This window comes from Bemisia tabaci, chromosome 1 (genome assembly GCF_918797505.1).
Source record: "Bemisia tabaci chromosome 1, PGI_BMITA_v3".
NCBI lineage: Eukaryota > Metazoa > Arthropoda > Insecta > Hemiptera > Aleyrodidae > Bemisia > Bemisia tabaci.
In genome coordinates, this window is record NC_092793.1 from 72,222,840 (window position 1) to 72,250,183 (window position 27,344).

The 27,344-nt window shown below is 39.3% G+C and overlaps 1 protein-coding gene across 1 annotated transcript in view; it reads left to right on the forward strand.

Annotated features, from left to right (window-relative positions):
* The window catches only part of ssh (Protein phosphatase Slingshot), a 142,943-nt gene that overhangs the window by 105,881 nt on the left and 9,718 nt on the right, over positions 1-27,344 (forward strand). Inside the window, 5 exon segments of the mRNA XM_019045645.2 lie at positions 5,271-5,433; positions 8,975-9,153; positions 14,058-14,123; positions 25,104-25,298; positions 27,002-27,271. Coding sequence (XP_018901190.2) covers positions 5,271-5,433; positions 8,975-9,153; positions 14,058-14,123; positions 25,104-25,298; positions 27,002-27,271 — 873 coding nt within the window.

The following is a 27,344-nucleotide window of genomic DNA, read 5'->3' on the forward strand; positions in this document are numbered from 1 at the left end:
TTTTCTCGGGGTGACTCTAAGTGAAAAATCTTAACTATTAAACTTATAAAGCAACAAATGTAATACTAGGAGTTGCTTTTTTTATTTTTCTTAATCGTGGACGCCACTGACAAGCTTTTGAAGTTGGACTGAAAAAAGCTGAACCGAGCATGGACAGGGTTCGCCAGTGTCTGCGTAATTTCTCTTCTGTGGATTTTTCTAGAGGACTTATTTACGAGTCAGATTGTAAAATTTCATTGGAAGGTGACACCCCCCCCCCAAGACTCCCGAACAATTGAATGTCACAAATTACCTCCCCCCCCCCTCTTCACTCTGGCAATTACCGCTGTTTTTAGTGAATGAAACGTGAATGCAATGATTTCATCGGTGATATTTCGAGTAACATTAATAGTTCATCAGGTAATTTCTATAAGTTCTTATGAATAATTTTTTTGGACAGGAATAGGGAAAATGGACGGAAAGAAGCCTACTTAAAGTAGACGGACTGTATTATTACAGTTGCATAGTTTTTTCAAGTTGCAATAAAAACATTTCAGAGTTCTCTGAATTTTCACAAATCAACCAAGTTTTGAAGAAATTGTACTGTGCATACAAAGTTAAAAAATGCAAATCAAGCATCTACCTAATTATTTTCTACAGCGCATTGTAGATGGTCCCGGAATTTTCGTTAGATCAGTTTGTGGCACATCTGACTCATCTGAGTTCTTGTTTTTTTGATTGGATGTTTCCGAATCAATACGTTGCACTGCTTTGCTTGAGCGCAGTACCCTTGTCGCTGGTTCTTCAATTTCCATGTTACTTTCGTCATACTCACTGTCTGTTTCAGATTTTTGACCAGGTACTGGCGTTGATGGCGTAGATGAGCCAGATTCACAATCCTGATTATCATCTAAGAATGTCATAATTTCCGGTTCATCGACGTCCCCTTCCTCTTCCTCTCCTTGTAGGGTATCTTCCATTTGAAAATTATCGCAGGATTGATTGCACATCTGACAGAGAATGGTGCATCGTAAGCCATTTTTACGGCACCCACAAGTCTTGCGGCAACCTTTCTTGCACTTGCAGGCAATTAGCTTTAAAATATTTTCGGGAGCTGGTGGATCCAAAGTTGTTATAGGCGTTAGCCCATTTTTGGTGGCTTTCCAGCCCCAATTGCAGGGATCCTTTTTCTCACCCTGCCACTCCTGGACCTGCAAATAAGTTTGGAATGCATGCTCTGCTGCAGCCTGCTGCAAAGACCCAAGATTCTGTTTATTTTGAAATGAATATTTTATAAAGCAGCCGTATCTGTACCTATTCAGAGAAACTTTCTCAATGTCTTTGGCCGTAAAGTGCAAGAAACAACCTCTGGCCTGCAGCAGAAATGATTTCACGTGTTGATTTCGAGTCATTAAATTCCTCTGCAGATTTGATTAAATCGTGATTTTTTTTTAAAATATTCAATAATTTGACTTTTCCTTGATTAAAAATTCCCGAGGTAGTATCACTCCCAGTGAAAGCGTGAATTAAACGAATATTATCCGAAATTATTTAATCGCCAACACTTTCTCGGTTGTACAAGACTTGGGGCTTATTACCCCTAGCTGTCTTCATGAAAAATACATTTGGTACCTCTTTGCTATGCGCAATTAGCAACACCAGCAAATCTATGTCTTCACCCACCACCAGAGCTGATTCGAAGCCAGGAGCCAAGGAGCCAAGTCAGCCGTATATTTTCAAGATGATATTATTCCTGTCGATCCTCATTTGATTTACCGAAGAATTTGCATTGCTAAAAAGTCGGATGAGGAACTTGCAACGTTTTTGTCATATGAGCTGTCACCGTTCCCGCTGTCTCTTCTCACAGAAGAGGGCATGCGTAAAAACACAAAATCTTCACTTTACGGTGGGTTAAGCCCATCAGAAGAGGTAATTGATGAAAAACATTCGATTCATGTCATTGACGGCGGATTTTTGTTGCACAGAGTCGTTTGGCCCCGCGCCGAATAGTTTTCGTCGATTTTTCAGAGCTATGTTTCATATGTGAAATCTCACTACTCCCTGAACATGCAAATCAGTGTTTCCATTTTTTTTCCATGTGTTTTAAATTAACTTAACATAAACTTTTGCTCGAAATATCACCGATGAAATCATTGCATTCACGTTTCATTCACTAAAAACAGCGGTAATTGCCAGAGTGAAGAGGGGGGGGGGGGGAGGTAATTTGTGACATTCAATTGTTCGGGAGTCTTGGGGGGGGGGGGTGTCACCTTCCAATGAAATTTTACAATCTGACTCGTAAATAAGTCCTCTAGAAAAATCCACAGAAGAGAAATTACGCAGACACTGGCGAACCCTGTCCATGCTCGGTTCAGCTTTTTTCAGTCCAACTTCAAAAGCTTGTCAGTGGCGTCCACGATTAAGAAAAATAAAAAAAGCAACTCCTAGTATTACATTTGTTGCTTTATAAGTTTAATAGTTAAGATTTTTCACTTAGAGTCACCCCGAGAAAAGTTATTCACGAGAAAAGCGCAAGTTTCGCGAAATTCGAATTTTGGCGGTTTTTTCAGCGCGCTCTGGCGGCTGAAATTTCAGTCATATCAAAAAATTGATAAGAACCTGTTTTCTTTAGAATTTTATGTAGTTTATTTTTGAAAATAACTACTTTGGTCAAAAAATCAAAAATAAGCGAGATATTTTCAAAAATTGGGATTTTAGGCCATTTTTAGGCCATTTTTTCAAAATGGCGGCTTTAGCGGCGAAAAGATCTTTAGACAAATGCGAAATTCGGATTCAGCGTCCAAAAATACATAGGAATCACTCATCAAAAAGTTTTCCGGGAAATTTTCCCCAAGAACTTCCCTATTGCCTGGACTAGTTGGCAGAGTGGCAGTGCGCCTGTTTTCCGCCGCTAGCATCAATACCTCGTGGCCGTGTGTATGTAGCTTACCACAGCCAACAATATCCATTTAAACTTTTAATTGAAAATGAACATCTTGTTTCCAACCCTTCGAAGTATATTTTCGTGTAATAAGCACTGAGTCTTAACCGGCCCTGAACCCTTGGGAAATGGGTAAAAGGCAAGAAATTGAGATATGATGTTTCTTGAGGTCCCTTCGGAAGTTTCTAGTTCAAAATAAGCAAAAGAGATGAGTATGAATTTTGAAGTTTCAGCAGCGGAAGCTCCTTTAAATTTTGTCATGAAAATTTTAAAGAGAAACTGATTTCCAAAAGTTGGTCATCGATACTCTATTTCGTAAACGCGACAGAATACACTGATTGCTTTCAAGAGGAATCGTTGACCCATCGCGATGTAGCGACGCTTAATATAATTACCGTCGCTTGCATCTTCCCTCCTCCCTTTACACCACAGTTCACACCAACGCAGGCCCCTCGGGGAAATTTACGATATTTTCAACGGGGGAAAAAAGCGCTACAAACGTGCCATTAATCCCAAAAATCCCAAAATTCGGTCTAAGCCGCGCCGTTCCAGGCCAAATTGCGTGTTTGGTTTCCCTCTTAACTCGAATAATTAAAGATGCTGTCTCTTGTATTTTGAAAGACTACAAAATTAGAAATTACTATACTCTCAGGAAATGAGAGATTTTGTCGCCTTTTTTCGTCATTAATTTTTTTTCTAAATCAGATTTTTTTTTATACCTACTTGTAAAAAAATTACAAAATTTGCCGTCTCCTAGATTTTCCGCCATGGGCCGCGGCCTATGTGGCCACCCCCTAAATCCGGCCCTGGTATTTTAGTAGTCTGGATATGGCAGATCATAGTTTTAGAAAGCTTTGTCTCGTTTGTTTGTTTTTTGAACTGCGAACCTTAAACCGCCGCAACTCGAGTTTGATTTGAGTCCGAAATTTTTGGGCGTTTTATGTCTCAGAATGTCCCTTAAATAATTTTTTCATGTTCTGACGTAAATCTCCCAATTCTGAACGTTTGTGGATTGTAGCCCCTTTTCTAGTGGACGGTCACAATTTATATAGTGTTTATATATAATTATTATAATGGATACAGTCAGCCTCAGTGGTGTAGTGGTCAAGGCAGTTCGCTGCCAACACTGAGGTCCCGGGTTCAATCCCCGGAGGTGACTGATATTTGAGGACACTCAAATATCAGTCATCGTGACTGTGGATGACTATGCCACTCCAATACCCTGACCCTTCGAGGTTACAGGGTGCGGGAGGGACATAGTCACCCAGTAAGTAATCCGTCTGCACTGTTCGATTGGGTTGTGAAAAATCGGTAATCACTCGTAGTGTGCGCGACTGCCAGCGCTACCTATCAGTGTAGATTGCATCAACACAGTCCAACTCGGTGGAGGCATGGCCGTGCTCCGAAAGTCCGTGCTCTGCAGCGTCTGCCACAGTCTTTGATATGACCTTCCGTTGGCTATCAGACGGCCGCTGAGCCTTGCGGAAATATAGATGATACTCAATGTGTCAATAGTACGAAGATATGTTAAGGAGTACGGTCCAACTTCGGGGTGCACGACGGCAGTTGCCAGTTGCCTTGGCCCCTTAAGGGCGCCTCGCCGGCCAGCCCGGCCTTACTTACTTACTTACTTATAATTATTATAATGGATACTATATTATCATACTGGATATATATCACTATACTGGATATTTATATTACTATACTGCACTACTACTACTACTACTACTACTACTACTACTACTACTACTACTACTACTACTACTACTACTACTACTACTACTACTACTTTATTACTATGTCGCAGGCAAATAGTGAAATCAGGCATTTTGTCAAATGCCTAGGCAGATAGTCAAATTTTGACGGTCTACAAAATTTTGTGTATTTATGGCGAAGAGCTCACGATTTTTCACTATTTTTGGAAAAATCACTCATCAAACCTACGAAATCTTATTGTATTTTCCTCTTCAATTGCCTCTCTTATTTTTAAATGTTGAAATTCCGAAAATTCTATATTTTACGACATGCTGAAAATTTCAAGATCAGTGACTCTTCAGGAGCTAAAAATTGTTTAAAATACTAGTGTGTGTGTGCAAATTTTTATTGAAAATCTTTTCTTGCAGGAGCAATGAATTATTTTGTCTGAAATTAGGAAAAGAATTAGAATTTCGCTCTAAGTTAGAATATTTGACTATTTGCCGAGGCATTTGACAAAATGCCTGATTTTACTATTTGCCTGTGACATATATATTACTATGTACTACACTATATCAATGGATAATGTAATTTTATCGCTATGAGCAATTAATAATTACTTAACCGAGGAAAATCACTTTGTTTTCTGTTTCAGTCTTAGCGAATGTTACTTTGCGGGCAAAGGGACGGCAGTTGTCATGCCGCCAAGCGAACGACTCGCCCAACAACCCTCCGAACTCAGGGGTCGGGATTCAGACATTCAACAACATCTTCAGTCTATGTTCTATCTACTCAGGCCCGAGGAAACGCTAAAAATGGTAAATATTACTTCCGTAAATGTTTTCAATGCTCCCTTATTATTTTTTTGTTTCGTCGAGTAAAGAAATCCCTATGTTTTCCAAGGTTTTTTCTCATTGGTCTACTGTCTCAGTGACCTTTATGCGCTTTAAAAATATTAAAAAGTTTTAATCGTTTTACAAACATTTTTTAAAAGTTGTAAGTCATGGAAGGCTTTTAAAGTTTTTCATGTCCTCTTTTAATGATTTATAAAACATTTTTAAAAGCTTTCTTAAATTATCAACGTAATGTTTATGAATATGGTCATGAAATACATTTTGGAATCAGGATCTCCAATATGTAGCTCAGTTTATTATAACAACGTATGAATCATTCGTTTCCCAATGCCTATAAGTTTTTTCTACGGATGTAGTCGCAGAATACACATATTGTAGCCCCTAATCGCAAAATATAGTTCAAATATTCTTTCTGATTTTAAAATTTTTGTTGACCATAGATTTAATAAGAAACATTTGTTTTTTAAATCTTAAATGGGGTTTTTCAAAATCATGAATGTCCCAAGTGCTTTCTAAAATGGCTTGAAATCATATTCCAATTATTTCTTCAAAATGTGTCTCTTATGTTTCAAAATGAGCGTATTGAAAGGAAACTTATTTTTCGGTATGTTATAGTGCTAGGGCACATTATTAATGCTAGGGCACATTAATGTGGCAACAGAGCAAGGAGAATCCCTGTAGTGCCAATATCTTCCGCGCTTCCGCTTGGTCTTCAGTCGCGCGTAAAATTGACGAATCTCCGCGTAAATTGCCGGCTTCAGATATTTCCCCAATCAAAGCTATGGCGAAGAATCGATTGTTAAGATGCTCATTGCAAGCTCTCCGATAATCGATCCTTTTTCATAGTTTTCAATGACATATCAATCGACTAATCGCAAATCACAACACGCCATTCGTAAATTACCCTCCGGTTTTTGAATAATGAGCTTTCCCGTTTTTATCGATGCCACATTCACTCCCTCTTCAGATGGGCGTTCATTATGCACCTATACTTCCGTTGCGAAAAATCCACTGTTTATTCCGATGAATGTGCAAGGCGTGCATCAGTAGGACATCGTGATCACAGTTACCTTTCGTTTTTTCTCTCCTAAATAGGTCGGTTGCATGCGCTAGTCATACAATCGTTTTTTGTTGGTATCAGATTATGGATGAACCAAAAATACTAATACCTCCAATGATTTCCTCTACCCCGGTTTCCGCGTTTTTAGTCGAGCAATCACTGCAAATGAGTGAATCTCAAATTGATGAACCCAACGCGAAAAAAACCATGTTATGCAGTTCCGCACGGTGTGATCGATTATCAGGTGTTGGCAACGAACACTTCAATAATCGATTCTTAATATAGTTTCGAATGGTAAAATATCGATGGCAGATGATTTTAGGCTACGCCACTGGTAGGACACATCGTCCAGGTATAAATAACTGTGCAAAATTAAACACGCGGTGGGCTGTCGGATTCTCAACCTCGTTGATCGGAACAGGGTAGAGCCAGTCATTTCACACTCGCGTGCAAGTGGCCAACTTTCAGGGCAATTGTTTAAAGTTCAAATATTTTGCTGCGTACACGAGTCCAGATGTGCGCATGTACTGCCGTCCTACGGAAAAACCTCGCATGAACGTTCGCAAGTTGCCGAATTTCCTTTTATCAAGCATGTACAGGGTGTCTACTAGTCCGGAATTTCCGGAAAGTCCAGAAATAGTTTTGATTTTTAAGGGCGGTTTGGAAGTACTGAAAAAGTGCGGAAATTCCGCAAAAAGGTCTGGAATTTTTTGATTTTTTTTTTCTAATTTCGTCGAATGGAGGTACTGAAAAAGTACGGAATTTTTCTGTTTAAGGAGGTACGGAATTTCTCAAGAATATACTGAAAAAGTACTGTAAAAGTACTTATTTTGGACCAGCCTGTTTTAGTAGACACCCTGATGTATGAATTTTTGGGGAAACTTGTCAATACTCTCCTCCAGTTTTTCAGAGGATTCCCAGACAATCTAATCTGATGTAGCTAACATTTCAAAGGGAAAATATTCATAACTGCATGCAAATTCAAAAGTAAATATTTTTTACAAGAAATTACGCGACATCCGAACGCACGTACGGTTTTCTGCATTAGCACGACAGTGCACGATTTACAGACATCGAACGTGCCTCCGCGCATCTTCAACGTGAAGCCTTGTGATCTATCGATATTTCCCCATTTGAAGCTATGGCAAAGAATCGATTACTTCGGAATACTCTGATAATCGATCCTTTTCCATAGGTTTAAATGACGGATTAATCGATTCATCGCGAGGCACGACACGACACGTACTCTCCTCTCGGTCGGGAGGAAGAGCTTTACAATTTTCTGAGAATTTATTTAGTGTGCGCTGTTGTGGACAGAGATTAGCGATAACTGCAACAACGAAGTTACGTTCCGTACTTGTTGCTATAGCTATGGATCATAACTTTGTTTCATAAGCCTGGAAGGATCTTGTTGCGTACCCTAGAACATGCGCGTTCTCCGGAGAAGGCGCATTTCATGCCAAAAGTAGAAACCGGTCTTTGGTCCGGGCGGAAGATTCCTGGATTCTATTCCAGTGTTCGAGATCGGATCGTCCCCTCCTCCGCCTATGAATGATCTGCAAAAACTGTACAGCATAGGTTTCTGAAATCTACAAAGCCAGGTGTACAAGAAAATCCTTGGGGCTAAAATCAGTCGCGGTTTCATCCTCAAACTTCCCTCACCCCGCACTGAGAAAAAAAGCATCTTGGATACGGAGTTCCTGCTCTTACGAAAGTTGACGAAGAAGAATATTCTGGATTCAGTCGGATTTTTGCTTGAATCGAGAGCAAAGCTTCTTAATTTAAGCGGATTTTCCTCTGATGTAAGCAAAAATCCGATCGAATCAAGAGTATCTATTCTTGTCAAATTTTTGATTAGAGTCAGGACTGTGGACCCAAGAGACTTGTTTTCCAGTGTGCGAAAACTGTAAGGGCCGCTCATAAACACGTAGCCCTCTAGGGGGGAGTGGGGATTGAGGAGAGCTTTACGTCAGTTTGTTTTTACGTGTTACAGGGAAGAGATCTACGTAACAAAAGCGTCACGAGGTGGGAGGGAAGGGGAGGGGGTTGAAAAATTCGAAATGTAGCGTTAAGGACTCTATGAAGCCCCTCATGCGTATGCGTCAAGCGGAATGTAAAAATTTGTTCCCTATTGGGCTGCATTTTGCAATTAAGAACTACAATTTCTGGCTCATTTTAGAAACAACGTATGTACCATTAGTTTCCCTATGCACATACGTGTTTTTACGGATAAGCCAGAAACTGTAATTCCTAATCGCCAAATGTAGTCCAATTGCAAAATGTAGTCCAGTTAATTCATGCTGCATTGTGACACTTAATTTCCTGTACTTGGTGTGGCGGTCCATTGAACTATCTTTCTCCGCGTTTGAAATATTTTTCATTTTTTATTTGTTTAAGTTTTGGTCTATTATTTTGTTGTTAATTTGTGTTTTTGTGTGTGTTCAGGCTGTGAAATTGGAGAGTGCTCACCCGGGGCGGACGCGTTACCTGGTGGTGGTGTCGTGCAACGGGCGGCAGGACTCGGAGGAGAGCTGTTTGCTCGGCATCGACTGCAACCAGCGCACCACCGTTGGTCTCGTCTTACGGGTCCTCGCCGACACCGCTATCACTCTCGACGGCGACGGGTAAGATCCCCTCTCTTTCCACCCCTTTCATTTCTTCCCTTTTTTCCATTTTTCCACAGGAGCAAACTGGGTTCATTTTTCAGACAAACGTGAGCAAATTGACTTTTAACCTCACAATCTGAAATCTAAACGCATCTCTTAAGAGAGTCGTAATGTAAATGGCAGAGCTGGCGCCATGTTCTGCTCGACGAGCTCCGAGCCCGGTGTGCGCCGAGGTCGGGTCACTTTTTCGATACATGTTCGATCCAAAATGGCGGTGTGGAATACGTGGTGATTCCTATCTTCTTTGTTTACATCGGATGGCCGGGTACCCGTGTATCGCAAACAATCGATTATGTATCGAAAAGTGACCCGGCGTCACACCGGAGTCTCGGAATTCGGGACCTGGAAAATGCTTAAAAGTGGCGCCAGCTCACCCACTTACATTACGACTCTATGTACTCTATGCTCTCAACTATAGCTATCGATGTACAAGATTTTTACAAATATTTTCATGTTCGAGTCTATCAAAGAATAAGGCAAGAGGGCGGTTTATTTTTAAAATAGGTGACTATTTGTGCTTTTCATTTGGTTTTGATGCCTATCCAGCAAAATTAAAGGAACTCCAGGCGACAAGAGCCACGAAAAGTCTCGCACACCCGAGTCGACTTACACCTTGAAAAGACAAGTGTATTATCTGAATCAGCGGCGATTTTTGCAAGTTGTCAACACTGGTTTCTCTCCATTTAAATCTGTTAAGCAATCGACTCGAGGTGAGACAGTCTGCCTCGCCTAAGATCGATATATTCAATGGATTTAAACTGAGTATCAACAGTTTTGCCAGTTTGATGGAAGCGCCACCGAATCTGATTAGATGACTATTTGCGTGCTCCTATAAAATTGTCGCCAATCGAAACTTACAAAAACCATACGGATTCGATAAAGAAATAAAAGCTGATAATTATCAAAAAATCGAAGTTTACTTCACCGCGACATTTAATCGTGCGGACGGTTTTTCAGCCTTTCGGTTTTAACTGAGAGAAGAGGCCCAGAAGCGAGAGGTTTACGAAATAAGTTTCCTCCTTCTCTAAACGGGGCAACTCCCTTTTTCGTACAAAATAACCGAAACGAGCTCATCTCTCGTCAGAAAGTTTTCGGTCTTAATAGCCACATCTGAAAATGTTATTATTCCAAGCGACGTCAATTATATGTTGTCCGCTGTCGCATTTTCCCATCCTCCGTCGTTCCTCGTCCTCTCAGCGCCACGAATTTATTTTTAAACCCTTCGTCTGCTCGTAACGTTAAATTTCCTTGAGCTGATAAAATATTGACAATTTTTTCGGCGGGAATAGCTTTTTCCTCTCTTTATTGGAAGGGTTCCACATTTTTCTCCCGAAATTCCGGGATTCTCCCTCCCTTATCCCCCATCCGTAGGCTTTTCAGCGTCTGCGAGTCAACAAAGATGCGTTTCCGTGGCGGGAACGCTGAAAAAATCATAACCGTTTTAGCCTCGCCGGAAGGGAAATAAACTTCGGGCGTTGTCTTGAACTTGGAACGCTAGTAAATATTTCAACCACAACAAATTTCAGACATTCGCATTCATTCTGCGTCAAGTTTCTAAGTGATAAAGAGCTCTTCGGCTCCCTTCTTTCTCGGTTTATTTTTGTGACGTTTCAGCAGGATAGAAAAATGTTAAGTTCAGGCAAGTACGAGAATAGTGTGTGCTTGCTTTCCGTCTTGTAATGCCCCCTCCTTTTCCTCGTATGAGCGTCACTCTTCATTTTTCTGATCGCGCAACTCATTTTTCTTTAGTAATACTTGCTTGGTTTCTCACCAGGGTGCCTAGCGACCGGGATAACTGGGAGAACCGGGAAATGTCAGGGAAAACCTCAGGGAATCTGCAAAAATTCGGCATTTAAGGGAATTTCATTTTGCAAGCGATTTTCGTGTCAGGAAAACGTCAGGGAAATCAAAAATGCGGATTTTCCGAGAACATTTTCGCGAATTTTACTCTTGCGGAAATTTCTACCAGAATCTCTGCTGCTGTTTTTTAAATTTTAAAAATGAGGCAAAAATATCTCGCATAAGTTAAGGCGTCATACAGTTTGCTCTATTATTTACACTATATTCCTAAAACATTAAAAAAATTCTTACTTACATCTAATCAGTTCAACCGTGTCGACAAATTAGAAATATTTTCCCTTTTTGTCAGGGAATTATTTTTTCCGTCTGTCCGGGAATTTTAAATTTTTCCCCAGTTTTGTTGCCGTTTCCATCAGGGAAATTTCTGGGAATTTTTTCTTTGAAAATTGCTAGACACTCTGCTCACTAAAACTCGCTATAATGACTCCACACACCACCAGGACACCTATCGTAAAATCGCGAGTAACACTCCGATACTTCCCTTAAATAGACTAGACGGTCGATGCAATTCCTGAGCATTCCTAGTTTTTACCATCACGAGGTCCCTTCAGAAATCGAGATCTCATTTCAATCACAGCCAGTAATCGGATAATTGCCAATATTCTTTTGAGTCTATTAAATTTTAGCCTCAGTAGCTGCAGCGTGATCGGTGAGACTATTTCTGTATATTTGTCGGCAAGATTAGACAAGATGTAGCCCAGTTTGTGCCGTGTGATATATCGATTTTCGATGTCGGGTCGCGCCATAAATTTCAACCATCAGACCGCAGTGCTTACAGGCTGTGTTGCTCACGTTGCCTTCGAAGCAACACCGTAAAAAAAGACAAACGGAACCAGCCCAACATGGAAATAGAGCCAGGGAAAGGACCCGTATTGATTACGGCGCAGAGATACAACTATTCGTGCTTGACGGATGTCCGTGATGCATCTGGAAAATTGAAGGCGCGATGGCGCGAGCGTGAACTCGCAATGCTCCGCTCTATGCTGCCCATGCGTTGTCGCTCAGATTCGGGAGAAAAGATAATAATCGAGTTATACGTCTCTTCTATCTTCGGCTATGTTGACACTCCATGTATGTTTCTACTTTTCCCAGGAATTAATTGATCTTTTTGTAATCAATTCCTATCCTCACATAATGACCTTTCTTTCACTCTTTTGTCTCAAATTGTTTCTCTCTTTTTTTACACGAATGTGAACGCTCCGTATCATTTATAGCGGAAAGACCATCCTCTTCATGAAGAAATTTAAGGGAATGAAGTAGCTTGGCATACTAGCTCAACAAACCTATAAAATCACATTGTTAGGTGTAGGACCAAAATACACTATTTTGCGTAAATATTTAACTTCGAGAACATGTAAACATAAGCCGAATATTTATTTTTAACTACTCAAATATCTCAACGCTGAAGACATCGCACATCTTTAGTCACATTTTTACTCTATTATTTCACGGGGGAAACTCGGTCATTGCCATTTTCTGGAAGACTTTATTAGTTCTCCTTTCAGAGCGTTTTCTGATTTCATGCGAACCAATATCTATGATTTTTAACCATACCATTTATGAGGGAGGAGTAATAAATGTTCTAAAACTTAATTTTTTTTCGAAATTCCTCTATTCTTCAGAAAAAAACCGCATAGATTAACGCTTTTCAAACGAGTTTAAAACAAAAATCATTGCGTGTGTAAAAACTCGTAAATGAGATTCCCTATTCGTTCGGATTTGCAACATCTAAGGGGAAGGTGAAAGGACGCTGCATCAGTGAGCTTTTTCTTCTTCTTTGATTTTAAACATTTTTATAACTGAGTATACTTTGTTGATAAAAGGCTCTAATACAAGAGTCCGTTCCGCGTATCGTCGACTCTTTTTGCGTTGAAGAAGCGGACTTTACGACTTGAGCTGATTGTCCGGTCTACGAGTTCTTCACGAAGAAATACGTAACAAGCGTTGCCAGAGTTCTGCAAAAATCACAGATGTATTTGTACTGTTTGAAAACGGTAATGATTCAGCCACAACAAATGATTAAAAAATAGTCGATATTCTGTAATTTATACGAGTGTGAGAATAGCTTTTCTCCTTCTAAACTTGAATGTTTCTTATTTAGACAGAGTGTCGGTGATTTTGCCAACCTTCTTTAAAATGCAATACACATCTGAAATTCTCATTACAGAGGGAAAAAGCTCATTCGAGCTCCCGCGTAGCAAAAAAACGTTGTTTGGCACATTATTTTATTTGTTAACACATAATCCCGGTTTTCCTTCCTTCGGAGAATCAGGGTGACGCCTGCAGGGAAAACCTTGAATTTACCAGATTATTTTTTGTGAACATTCAAGTTCTTGAATGTGTTTAAAGTTGAGAAAATCGCATAATGGTACTTTTAAAATTATTGAACTTCATGGTCAACCAAGGAGAAGTTATTTGGAGAGTCTTCCAACACTTTTTCGGTCGACATATAGTTGAGCATTTATTTTTTATCTTTAACTAAAGGGTTCGTCACGATCAGGATAAGTGATTTTTTTTTTTTTTTTTTTTTTTTTTTTTACTATTTCAAATACCACACAAGTGGTAATCCTTTTTGAAGAATTTAATCTTTTAATCTTTTTAATCTTTTTTGAAGAATTGACGTATCTGCAATCGAGAAGAGTAATCTCAAAGTTTTACGAAACATTTTTTTCTTGCGCCAAGACCATACCTTCCTCCGAGACTTCTAACCTTATTCCTTTTTTCTATTTTTTTGTCTGAATCCCAAAAAATGTCACTCAACATTCCCTGTTTTCATCGGATCCCACCTCGCTCTCTCGGCAACAGCGGACGTGTAATTTTGCGAGCGTCTCGCTTTATTTATGTAGTGTTTCATAAGCTAAAATCTAGGTTCTCTGCTCTTTTTTATGGCGATGAGATGTTATTAAACCCCATATGGGCCGTTTGTGTTGAATTTCCCGCGGCATTTAATTGCTCGATTATCGTGACTCTGTGTTTAATTCTATGTCTCGTTTTTCTTGCAGAGGTTTCAGCGTCAGCGTCTGCGGCCGACAGCATATCTTCAAACCCGTTTCTGTTCAGGCCATGTGGTGAGTTTCACTCGTGTTTTTATCTTCTTCCTTTTATTACAGTTTAATTTTGATTACCAGGTGCCAAATTTATCCAACTCATGGTTTGAAACGTCCGTATTTACGCTGAAAGGAACTGTAAGCATAAAATTTGCGTGCAACACGGTTTCTTTTCAGCGTAGACACGTCCAAAATGATCTCCTATCTCTCTTCATAGAATCGAGTTTCCAGGGTGTCTACGAGTCCGGAATTCCCGGAGAGCCGGAAGTAGTACTGATTTTTTAAGAGCGGTCCGGAAGTACTGAAAAAGGGTTTCAGGACATTTTGTCAACGATTTTTTGTCCGCGCACCTTTTTTGTCCAGTAGTTTACGCCCACACGTAAAATAAGCAACGGTGACGTGGTCCAGGCGTTATATTTTAGTCGGTATGTAAAATTATATTGACAATATGGAAATGAAACGAGAAATTGAGAGAGAAGGAGGTGTTATTATGGTTGCTCATTTTCTAAATGAAATGTTATTACTTTCTCCTTTTAAGTCATCGTTTTAAATTGTCATTGGTGAATATTTGGTTTTATTTCTATCCTTAAAATATTCGATGTACAATATACATTGTATGTGTATAGGTACTTTTTTCTTATTTTTTTAATTTCTTCTTCACGAAATTATTACTTCATTTTGAAAACATTTATATTTTTAAAACGTGACAGATATTTGTAAAACCTTTTCCAAGCGACATTAATCTCAATAAGCCGCAGTTGTGCCGACAGAAACTGCAATAATGAATAAAAGAGGGAAAAAACCAAGAAGCACGCAATCTTTGGTTTTAACCCATTTGTACATCGATCTTTCAGAGTCAAATACGTCAAATTTTGAGCGTTTGGTTGCGCGTACACCTCGCTGCAGCACAATAAAAGCACAAAATGTAAAAGGAAAAATTAAAGTGCTTTGGAAATCATTAAATTTGACACGGAACCACCAATATTTAAAAAACACATAATATTATATTATTATTCTCCTTTGATAAATTGATACATATTTTTTCCCATCAATTTAAATGAGAATAATCAATGCAGAGTATGCAAACATTTCAAAATCAACGTGGACTATGTGAGTATAAATATTAAAGCCTAACAGAGCGAAGCGGCGTGCTGCCAGCGCGAGAGGCTCACTGGTGCCTACAAACCTAAGTGGATACTTCACGCATTGCACAATGCTTGAAGTATCCACTTAGGTTTGTAGGCGCCAATGCGCGTTTCGCGCTGGCCGCCCGCCCGCCGTGCGGCGGCGCCTGAAGCAACTATTTCACAACAGAGATGTTGCACAGTATTATTTTAAAAGTACAGATCTTTCCTCGCAACATAAATCAGGATACTAATAGTACACTGGAAAAATCTAAGAGCCTTTAGCTGAGGCAAATATAGAGGTTTATCCGGTTCAGGTATAACAAGGTGGGAAAATCTTGAAAGATAATTAAGTCCTGTTACACCAAAGAGGTGTAGAGGTTTCTAGTGAATTTTGTCTGATGAAATTGACGCTCTCCCATTTTTACCAAAACTCTCAGCTATATATTATTCTCCGTTGGACCAAACAGACAAAACAAAAAAACAAGCAACCCTCATTCTTCCAAGACATTTTACATTTTCATCCAAAAACGTCGTGTGCAATTGTCTTTTGTATTTGCATGTGGGCCAATTAACTTTGGGTCTCAACTGGCACGTGGACCCAAACTCCCGTGCCGAAAAAAACGCGTGGACGTAAATTACTGGAAAAACAGGTGCGCGGACAAAAAATCGTTGACGAAATGTCCTATCACCCTGGAAAAGTGCGGAAATTCTGTAAGATGGTCTGGAATTTTTTCATTTTTTGTCATTTTTGTCGCATTTTGAGCGAGAAATTCAAATTTTTGAAATTCATCGAATTTCGTTAATTCGTCGGCTACCGCGCATAGGGGCGTAACTACATTTTTACGATTTTTCAGGAGAGCGGAAAGAAGATTTTGCAATGTTTCCACGCTTCGTAATTAGGTCCCTAATTAAAATTTCGAAGTGATTTTTTCAGACATAGAACCAGAAGACGATCTACTTTCAGGATATGTAAGCAAAATACCGAAATGAGTATTAAAACAAGGTGAAAACCCGGTTTTAAAAATATGCGTGTACTTACTCCCCTATGCGCGGCACACGGAAAGGTTAACAGGCGCGATACGCCCCTGATTTCTAACAGTCAGGCAGGAGCCTTCCTCTTCTAGGTATCGCCATCGACCATGTAGCATATCATTATGTTATCGTTTAATGGCGTTAATTGTTTTGAATTATTTCTTTCTTTATTTGCTGCCTGTAAAGGTGTTTGTTCCATATGAAGAGTACTAAAAGGAATTTGCAATTAAGGAAACAATTTTTTCAACTTACAATTTTTCCTCCAGTAACAGTTGCAAAGATTGTGACTATAACTCTTTTAACTCTACTTTCTGTGGAAAAAAGGAACGAAGATGAAGAAGAAGAAATTTAAAATACTCTTTATATCTTTAACGTTTAAAATAAAGTTATTAATATGTATTGAAAAAAAATGGCCGGGATAATAATCGTAAAATCTATTACACTTCGTTTTCCATAATTTCTTCTTTTTCTTCGTTTCTTTTCTCTCTAATTGCAGATATTCTGTAATTTGAACTGTAAATTGTTATAAAAATTAATATTCTATTGTTCGCAAATTATACGGGATGATCTCCTGAGCAGAGTGCTGATAGATTGGCATGTTTTTCATTGGTTAAAGGTCTCATTTTAAATTAGGTTTTGTTGAGGCTGAACGATTTAACTTTTGATTAAGTCTAACTTCGAAACGTTTAATGTTCTCTTTGCAATGGTCGTGGCAAAAAAAAAAAACTCTGCACCTAAGACATGGTGCGCACATATCTCTCCGGCATTGGACGCACTCGTTCCCCGTGGGGACACAATTTTGGGGTTTAAACATCGATAATGGCTCGGTGTCAGAAAATGAGAAATTGTCACAATGAGGATCGTTTTATTTTCTTGAGTTTTGATTGAGAGACTTCATCTGAATCAGAAACATCAATATCTAATTCGTATTCACTAAAACTGCGTTCGCTGCTTTCCGTTGCTGTGATTATCTCATAGTGATAATGCTTGTTGCGCATAAACCATACGCACACGCGAACCCATTTTGAATTCTGATTTATGTCTCGACGGTATCAAATCAAACTGTTACGAATGCACATTATTTGCAGTTTAAAATCCTACTCGACAAGCACAAAGCACAAGCATGTTTTTTTCTAAACCAAATCGCGACCGAAGATCATAGAACTTGCCACCCGAAATGCACCTCACCTACCGGTCAGCCAACACGCTAGGTAAATTTTGAGAGAGACTGAAGTAGACTTGGAAATTGAAGGTATAATCTGACGTGACCTCTCCAAGTTTTACAGCATTCCCACGTTTTCCATTCATTTGCAAGTTTTTGTTCAATACTTTTGTCTGATTATTAGGCCATGAGATGTTGAAACCTTTCAAAGAAAAAAGAGGTCTTCGGTAAGCATCAAGCCAGTTTTGACGCCCGAAATCATGCAGTAAATGCAGCTGGTACGATTTTCACGAATTCTGGTCGTTTTCATACATGCCGATGAATGCCAGACTTCAATCGCTGGCACCGGCAAGGAGATTGCCAAATTTATTTAAAGTCGCTGGAGCTTTAAACACAGTGCATATAAGCAGATCATTTTGCCAATTTGGTACCAATGTTGGCATTGTAAAACACGGAAAGGCATTCTGTTGATGCGTATGGAAAAGAGAGTGAAAGCCGATCGGGATTTCCCGAAGGATAGAGGCTGTCCCTCGAAGAACTGACCATTGAGTGCGGGCGGATGAGTAGAATGGACCCAGGTAGCGCCGCGCATACAGGCGTAACAGCTGAGCTATCCCCGTTTCGCGTTGATACGCCTCTATGCGCGCTCACGAGGAGAGCAAAATGTAGTTACGCCTATATGTTTTTGCTTAATAACTCAAAAACTATTCGGGCTTGAGCTTTCAAAGTAAGCTAGATCGAAAGAGCACCCTCTATTACATAAGAATCGACCAAAAACTCAAAATGTCAAAATCTGCGGTTACGCCCCTATGCGCGGTAGGCGACGAATTGAAGTCGATACTGAAAAAGGACCGAATTTTTCTATTGAGGAGGTTCTGAATTTCTTGGGAATGCACCGAAAAGTACTGTAAAAGTATTGATTTTTGGTCAGCCTGTTACAGTAGACACCCTGGTTGAGTTTCAAAATGAATTCTTGAATATAATTTGTATTAACGCCCTCGTTATGAAACTTATTGTATCCGGACGAAATGCCGTTTTGCGTACGTATTTGTAAAGGGTGAACTGGGAATTCTTAGGAAAAATCGCAGGTGTAAGATCACTTGACTGAGTGAAAATGAAAACATTGCAAAAATGTTTGAGCACTAAGAATTCGTTCGAAATGCAGTGGGTCCTCAAGAAATCTCAATAGTCAACCCGTGAACAGAAGATATTTTTTATTTTTCACATTGAAATTTGTGAAACTTCTATCCCGGCCTCTCGCGGATAAAACTCCGCACACCGAGGAAGTCGATATCTTGTTAGGCACACTAAAATCAAGATATTGACGAATTCACTTTAAGTAGATGTTAAGTTTTTAGTGAACTGAAAGATTAAAAAAAGCTATTTTCGCCTTTGTAAGTTAAATTTGTGATGTGTTCACTATGTCCTACGTAAAATTTCAATCAGAAATATGTATTAGGATACTGTATTTTATTCCTACCCATGCATCTCTACAAACGTGGAAAACATACCGCTATCGAATCGCATCGACCCTCCTCTGACGTGAGGGCGCGTATGTCAATTTTTACATGAGCCTCGAAAAGCATGGATTTATATGCAAATCAGGGCTCACGGGGAAATCGAGATACGCCCTTATGTCAGAGGAGTGACGGTATGTCATAAAGACGGAGAAAAAAGAAGTGTCTCTCTTTCAATGCCTGTTCAAATCTCACCTAATTTCCTAGTCGTAGTAAGACTATTAAATGTTTGGAAACATCACTGAAGAAGGGAAAAAAAAAAAAAAAAAAAAAAAAAAAAAAAAAAAAAAAAAAAAAAAATTTGGATGTAGAGTTCAGATTCTTGAAAACATTGACAAAAAAAGGACTCTTGATTCAAGCAGATTTAAGCTTAAATCAAAAGGAAATCCGCTCAAATTAAGAGGCTTGGTTCTTGATACAAGCTTAAATCTGATTGAATCGAGAGTATTTTTTCTTGTCGACGTTTTTAAGAGTCTGGACTCTAGATCCAATGTGTTTTTTTTCCAGTGATTCATTTTGGTCTCTGTAACAATGCAACATCGTAACCGGGATTAAACTACTCGCTACCACAAAAGTAACTTTGTGACCGCGACATGAAAAGTAGGTAGGACCTGGAGTCTAATCGAACATTGTAAGAGCAACGATTCATTTATCTCCGTTAATGCAGGAAGAAAGCACTCGTTTAGCGGACCTTTTATTTATTTGTTTTTTTAAATTCAAACATATATTGATTCGACCCTCGTGTCGCGGGTCTATACATCCAGATACTGCCAAAGGTCTAATGATAACCTGACAGAATGTTCGCTCCACGATTGGCGGGCCGCGCCGCTTTCCTCTCATAATAAGCCAATCAAAGTGGACTTCGAGAGTGTTGTCCCATCTACCCTGCCAATTGCGAATCGTATTTCAAAATGAACGTCGCAAAGGACGGTATTAATAATAATTTGGCGACGGGGACAGAGCGGGTGGGGGGGGGGGGGGGGGGGGGGGCGTCCGAAGAACTGCGGTCAGTAAAAGCAGCGCTAAGAAATAGGCGTTCATTAAAATAATGCGAAACGTATGCCGGACCCCGAGAGAAAGAGACCGGAGAGATATTGGCAGCTTGCCGAACAACCAGGAAGTAACACTGTTGTACGACTGTCCTTGTCTCTTCGATGTCTGTCTTTGTCTGATACGAATTGGAAAGAGAAACCTCTAGGACTCGTCTTCGTCTCAGTCGAGCTTTTATCCGTCATTGGATCCCCTCCCGCTGTTGAATTCTATAATTCTGAGTCACGCACTAAAATTATTATGTAAATTAAGTGCATTTTGCACCAAATGGACGTATTAGTGCCAAAAGGAACGATGTGCATAGGGTTTGCGTGAGACATAGTTCCTTTTAGCATAAATACGTCCAAATTACCATTTAATCAGAGTTGGCACAGTCAGGGCAAACCTGGAAATGTTAGGGAAAATGACGAAAATGTCAGGGAAAATGACGAAAATGTTAGAAAAAATCGTCAAATCACCTTCATTTGCTTTCTCTAGTGGGTTTGACGTCTCGAACAACAAAGTTTGCCTGAGAACTATCTTTAACTATGTCTTTTTAACAATCTGGCATTTGTTCAATTGTCAGGGAATTTCACCAAAACGTGTCCGGGAAATCAGGGAACTGTCTCGGAATTTAATTTTCAAAATTCCGTGGCAACCTCGGTTAATAATCTGCTATTTATGTTTTTCCATTGGAAGGTCTGGTAAAGATTTGATTGTTAAGGTATTCGTTTCGAACAATCCGACGATAGATTTTTTTTCTTAGATTTAAACGGTAGATCAATCAACTCATGACAAATTACGACGCGTTACTAGCTAGCGTCGCAACTCTGCTAAGATCATACGACCTTTTTCCGCGGAGGTAAATACTGAAAATTTAACCAGTTTCTATTTTTGCACCAATAAATATTAAGTAATCGAGAAAACTATCCTTTAAATTACAGTCCCAATCAAATTTGACTTAATTCATCGTAAACTTAGAAGTTAACTAAACGAAACTAGAGAAGGAACTGAATTTCTTGGGAACATACTGAATACATACTGTGAAAGTACTGATTTTTGGCCGGCCTGTTTTAGTAGACACCCTGATATTATGCGTCTGAGGCTAAGGCTCTAATTGTTGTGAGGTGTTGATTGAATTGTTTTTGATACTTGCCGCGGAAATGTCGGCGTCGTGTGCGACAGCTTTAGTCACGTATTTCTCTTTGTTTATTGTCGTGATTACATTCATCGCTGGCGATCTAGGTTTTCGCGGTGTCATGAAGAAAGTGTTGCCCCGTTTTTGTTCTCGCGTGCCCCATTCTCGGATGATTCACGCGAATAAACTAGTCTCATCGAGTCAAGGAACTAAACCTCGAGCAGAGCCAAATGTGCTTCATTTTTAGCCGTAAATCAACTAAGGCGCGGTTCAACAACTTCAGGCGCTTGACCTTGGCTTTGAAGAAGAAAAAACATCTGTCTTCATGCCATCCTTTACATTTCATTCTTTCCTCTGTCCCAGCAAAACAATTTAATCAACTAAGAATTCCACGATATTTAATTTCAATTTGAAGCAAGGCCAGAACGCCAAAACAAGAAAAAGTCAGAAAAATGATGTGAAAGCTGAAGTTACTGGCCCACGAAGGAGAACTTTAAGCCTGAATTCAAACCCAGTTCATGTCTGACTCTTACCATCCACTCCCGACAAATTTTTTTAGTCCGATGTATGTATTTCAACATGTTTCTACCGCATTGTAAAGATCAGTTTGGGTTCCGTCATAATTCCTTTTTGTGGTTCAAACTGTCCCCGAAAGTTTTGGTCCCCTTTTGATGAAATAGATCAAATCCGGGAATAGAAAAATTCAACTCATTTTGGGTGTAAATCTTGTAATTGATCGATTTTTTTAAAGGCGAGCCCTCCTTTTTGCTCTATATACCGACGATCACACAGTTGGTCTTTGGCTAAGGCTTCAGGTTTTGATGATCTCTCAGGAGTACTTTCAAATCTTAAAAGATGTGTCCCATTAAGGAGGGTATTTTGGCCCTAACTTTGGTCGAAATTTGAAACAGCTTAGAATAATGTCATGTGTGGTCAAATTGACTCTTAATCATCTACCCTGTAAGAACTTGTCCTTCTTTGAGGTGTTTTTGAAAGGTTTTTGCCTGATTTACTTGCGCAAAATAGTGAAGTTTTGCAGTTTTCTCGAAAAATTGCTCATTTTCGGCCCTAAATTAGATCGTTTATGTATGAGCACAAGCGACTACCAATTTCATATTCGAATATGTTAATATTTAGTACACCCATTACAACATAAAGAAGAAAGTGGTAGTAGCTCGTGCTCATACATGAACAATCTAATTCAGGACCAAAAGTGAGCAATTATTCGAGAAAACTGCAAAACTTCACTATTTTGCGCTGGTAAATCGGGCAAAAACCTTTCAAAAACACCTCAAATAAGGACAAGTTCTCACAGGGTAGATGATTAAGAGTCGATTTGACCATACACTGGAAAAAAAAATCACATTGGATCTAGAGTCCAGCCTCTTGAAAACATTGACAAGAAAAAGGACTCTTGATTCAATCAGATTTAAGCTTAAATCAAAAGGAAATCCGCTCAAATTAAGAGGCTTGGTTCTTGATTTAAGTTTAGTTCTGATTGAATCAAAAGTACTTTTTCTTTTCGATGTTTTTAAGAGTCTGGACTCAAGATCCAATGTGTTTTTTTCCAGTGTACATGACATTATCCTAAGCTGTCTTTAATTTTCGACTAAAGTTAGGGCCAAAATACCCTCCTTAATGGGACACATCCTTAACTTGAAATCATAAGAGCAAACTAGTTACGCTTAACGCCTGAGGCGTGAAGCGCTGTGGTGGACTGCGAAGTGGTTAGGGGGTGTAGTCTCACTCAGTGAACCGCCTGCAAAAAAGCTTCATTTCATGCACATGTTTCCCAAGCGTGGAAATGTGCATCTTTCCATCGAAGACAGAAGCTGGATTGCTTCTCGAGTGATGACGTAACGATGGCTTTGTTTGAAATCGGATGTCCCGAAAAAATTCAATGAAGGAGCCAATTTCGAGTGATGACCTTTTCTTCAGTTCATTACCTCTCTCTTTTTCGCTCCCGCTTCCCCTCTCGATCTCCATGCCTCCTGTCAGCAGACCCGATGAAATGTGCCAAAAAGGGGGATTCCTTCTCCCTCCCGAAGAAAATAAGCGGTTTTGAAATTTCAAAACTTTGGCTTGCCCAGTTGCCAGCGATCCCGGTCGCGCCCCGTGAACTTTCGTCTCAAGTTTTACTTATCGCCGTGCTGCCAAGTGGCCGTTAACTTGTCCGAACTGTGCGTTGCCCAGAACCTAAAAATAGTTAGAATGTTCTGAAGGAACGAAAACGCCTCGGATTCAGTGGCGCGACGTGAATGATCGATTATCGATATTTCCCCATTTGAAGCTATTGTAAAGAATCGATTATCAAGGTGTTCACCGCGAACACCCCATTTATCGATCAATTTCCATAGGTTTAAATGGTAGATCAATCGATATATCACAAAGCACGCCACGCCTCTGCTCGGATCTCTTGTTTCCTTCAAAGATATCGAATAAGGCAACAATATTGGACCGCGTTTAGCTGAACAGAACCCAGCTCCATCAGCGATTGCCAGATTTAACCGGGCAATTTAATTTTGTACTAGAGAACGTTTACACGGATTCCTCTGAAAATTTTACTAGGCAGAAAATGCACTGTTTGCCCAAAAATCCGCACAACCGTTTTCATGTAAAATATTGAATTTCTTACTTAAATTGTGCAGTAACTTATATGGCTTGCTTCCTCCCCGCTAAATGCGGTTTAATTTTGTCTGTATATTATATATACGCGGGACACAATCTTAACAGCTTTGGAGGTATCTTGTGCCCTTTTACCGAAAAATGCCTCAGCTGTTGACGCGCAATGTCAACGTAAGTTGGTATGTACGCGTGAGGATGGCCACCAGATTAGCAGAGTCATATTCGCGATACCGATATGCACCCTCCTCTGGTCCATCGGGATCTCTCTTTAGCAACAGGTGGGAGCAGGACCCTGAGCGCCAACGCATCCTCATAGCGCACTCTCATCTCGTGCAGCGTGCATTCGTGTGCGCACGAATTTTATTTATTCGTATTTTTAATCACGTTTCATCTGCGTTGCGTCATGCATCGCACTTAGGCTTCAGTTTTCGTCCTTCCGCGTCCATTAGGCGAATGCATTTTCAACGAGACGATGACAGATCGATCTGCAAGAATGCACAATCCACTTTTTCAATTTTAACTTAACATGCATCAATCGGAGCAGAAATGAACCGCGCTAAGCAGAAAGGAACCAAGCCACATCAGCTATTGTCAGATTTATCTGGGCAATTAAATTTTTTACTTGAAAAATGATGTGTGGCTTATTGTTCAAATTTCTGTAAATTTTTTGCATTGTGCGAAGAAAATAACTTAAAATTATCAAATGAATCCGCACAGGCGTTCTCTTGTAAAGAAATGATATTGCCCAATTATATTTGGCAATAGCTAAAGTGGCTTCGTTACTTTTTGCTAAACGTGTCCAAATGGAGTTCTGGCGTTGGCACCATCAGTCCGAGAATGGAAATAACATTACGATCCAAATAAAAAAAAACATTGGCCCGTAGACTTGTAATGTAATGTAATTTAATGTAATATAAGGTAATGTAACGTAACGTAACGTAACGTAGTGAACGTATCAGAAACTGTGGAGATTTTTTCTACCGTTGTATCCAAGAAACACGGCGCTCTTTTCCAATAATAAACACATGGAGAATTCCTCTTTACTGTAAACTTGCACAGCCACAGTTGATGACGATTTCGTCACCTTACAATGGGCTAGTAGCATGTTTTTCTTTAAAGAAAAAAACTCATTTTCCGAAATCACGGAATAAACTGAGGACATTTTAGGATTTATTTAGAAACAGCATTTTTTTAAATTTTTTTTATTTTTTAAATCATTTTCTGAAATACGGAGTGAACTGAGGACATTCTAGGATTTTTCTAGATTTGTTTAACCCTTAATGGCAAAGGAACCCCTTTTTGACCCGTTTTTGACCTGGCTCTTCTTTGTCAGTCACAGCTTGAACTAATATCATTTCTCATGTGTTCCAGGTCGGCCCTTCAAACTCTGCACAAAGTAAGCCAGAAAGCTAGAGAACAGAACTTTTTTCTCAATGGTGTGACTCATGAGTGGGTGTCATACTATGAGCAGAACATCCAGTCAGATAGATCTTGTCTTAATGAATGGCACGCAATGGACAATCTCGAGTCGAGGAGACCACCTTCGCCTGATTCTCTTCGGCACAAGTATGATTTCATCATAGAAACTCCTTGTTTCACTAATACTAAAGTTATGGCAATATGATAAAAAAGGCTGAGGTACTGAGGTATTAGCCGACTTAAATAATATAGTATTCAATAATTGCTACTCAGGCTATGCTCGAATAAAAAAACAACGTGCGATATTTGTTAAGTCGGCTAATAGCTCAGCTTTTTTTATCGCATTATGAGTAGCCGAAAACCTAAAAATCTTGTTATGGCAATATATCATACCATAAAGACCAATGAGGAGGGGGCATTTATTATTTTAAGGAGAGCTCTTGTATCTTAGATGTTTATAGGCAGTATTTTCCCATTGAATGGGTTCATCGCAAACTTTTGCTGTAACCAGTGACGTGACTTTGCGACGTATCATTGATCTGCCATTTTAACCTATGGTGAAGGATCGATAAACAGGGTGTTTGCAACGAAAACCTTAATAATCGATTCTTTTCCATAGCTTCAAATGGGGAAATATCGATAATCGATCATTAACGCTTTGTCACTGTCTGCCGTGCCAAGGATGAACGCTGTATGAGCATTTAAATGTTGTCAACGTTCCCACGACAAAATATTTATCTGTAAGGAAAGTTATGCATAATTTTCCATGAATCTTTAAGATATTTTAGATTATAATGCTTACAACATTTTCTAAAAGATTGAAAGAATACATCCAGAATTTGTCGAGGGAAATGTAGGAACGTTTAAAGGCCTACATGACGTTTTTCTGCAGCACAGCAGAAACGATGAGTTGCCTCTTTCGGAAAATGGTTCAATCATTACAATGAGTCCAGTAGGAAAGTCTGAAAGTTACTCCTAGCCCTTGCATTTTTTAATTTCCCATTTAAGAAGTACACTTTGACTTACACATAATATGATACAAATGAATCATTCTAGTTTCAGCACCTACTTCACGCAAAACCCAAAATGGCCACCATCATGCATTGCAGTTTTTTAACCAAAAAGAAACAAACAACAACAACCATTTATTCGATATCCTCTCTTTCCTGCTTTTCCAATTTTTCTACTAGTTAGGCGTATTTTTCTTGGTTATTTTTATTTGAGGAAATGTTTAACAGGACTGCGGCCATTTTCCACCTTTGCGTGGAGTTGTGAAGCTGGATGACTCATCTGTTTCAAAATTACACGTGTAGTGTACATTTTGAAGCTAGAAGCTCAAACAAGTGCAAATGCCTGACGGAGATAGTAAAGTTAGCAGTGAATTTCTAACTTTCCTGTCAGGCTCATTGTGATTTGTAACTCCATTTCCCTAAAGATATAACTCATCTTTCCGTTCTGGCCGAAGTTTGCAGCAGACCGTACCTTTTAATTAATAAATATCTCTCAGTAAATATTTTGATAAAAAAAAGAAGCTATAAATAACTTTGAGTGAAAAGCAATTCCCTGATACAGTTCAAGTCCTGACCTTAACATTTTGAGTCATGGCTGCTCTGCACCTTTTTTACAGTATTCACATATATTCTTGTTACTAGTTATCAATTTTTCGAGAGTTTTTCTCTATGACCACGGCAAATGATTACACCATATTTTTTAGACCCCCATCATGAAATTGAGAACCTTTTTTGATTTTGAAGATCAGAAACCATATAAATTTCTCTCTATAGCTCTACGCCTTGCACTCTCCCTCTTAATTCCTTTGACTAATTTATGTTTGGTATTTTTCTCCGCAGACCTAGGGAACGAGAGGAAACAGAAAGGGTTATTAGAAGTACATTGAAAGAAATCATGATGTCTGTCGATCTGGATGAAGTCACCTCAAAACATATCAGAACTCGATTAGAAGAACTCCTAGATATGGATCTTGGAGAATACAAGCCTTTTATCGATCAAGAAATGCTTGTTATTTTAGGTCAAATGGATGAAGCGACTGAAATTTTTCCTCATGTCTTCCTTGGCTCAGAATGGAATGCATCGAATTTAGAAGAACTCAATAAGAATGGGTAATGATTTTTCACCCTCAGAAAATCGTTATGAATTAAAACAATGATAGTGTTTAGTAAAGTTTCTGTACTT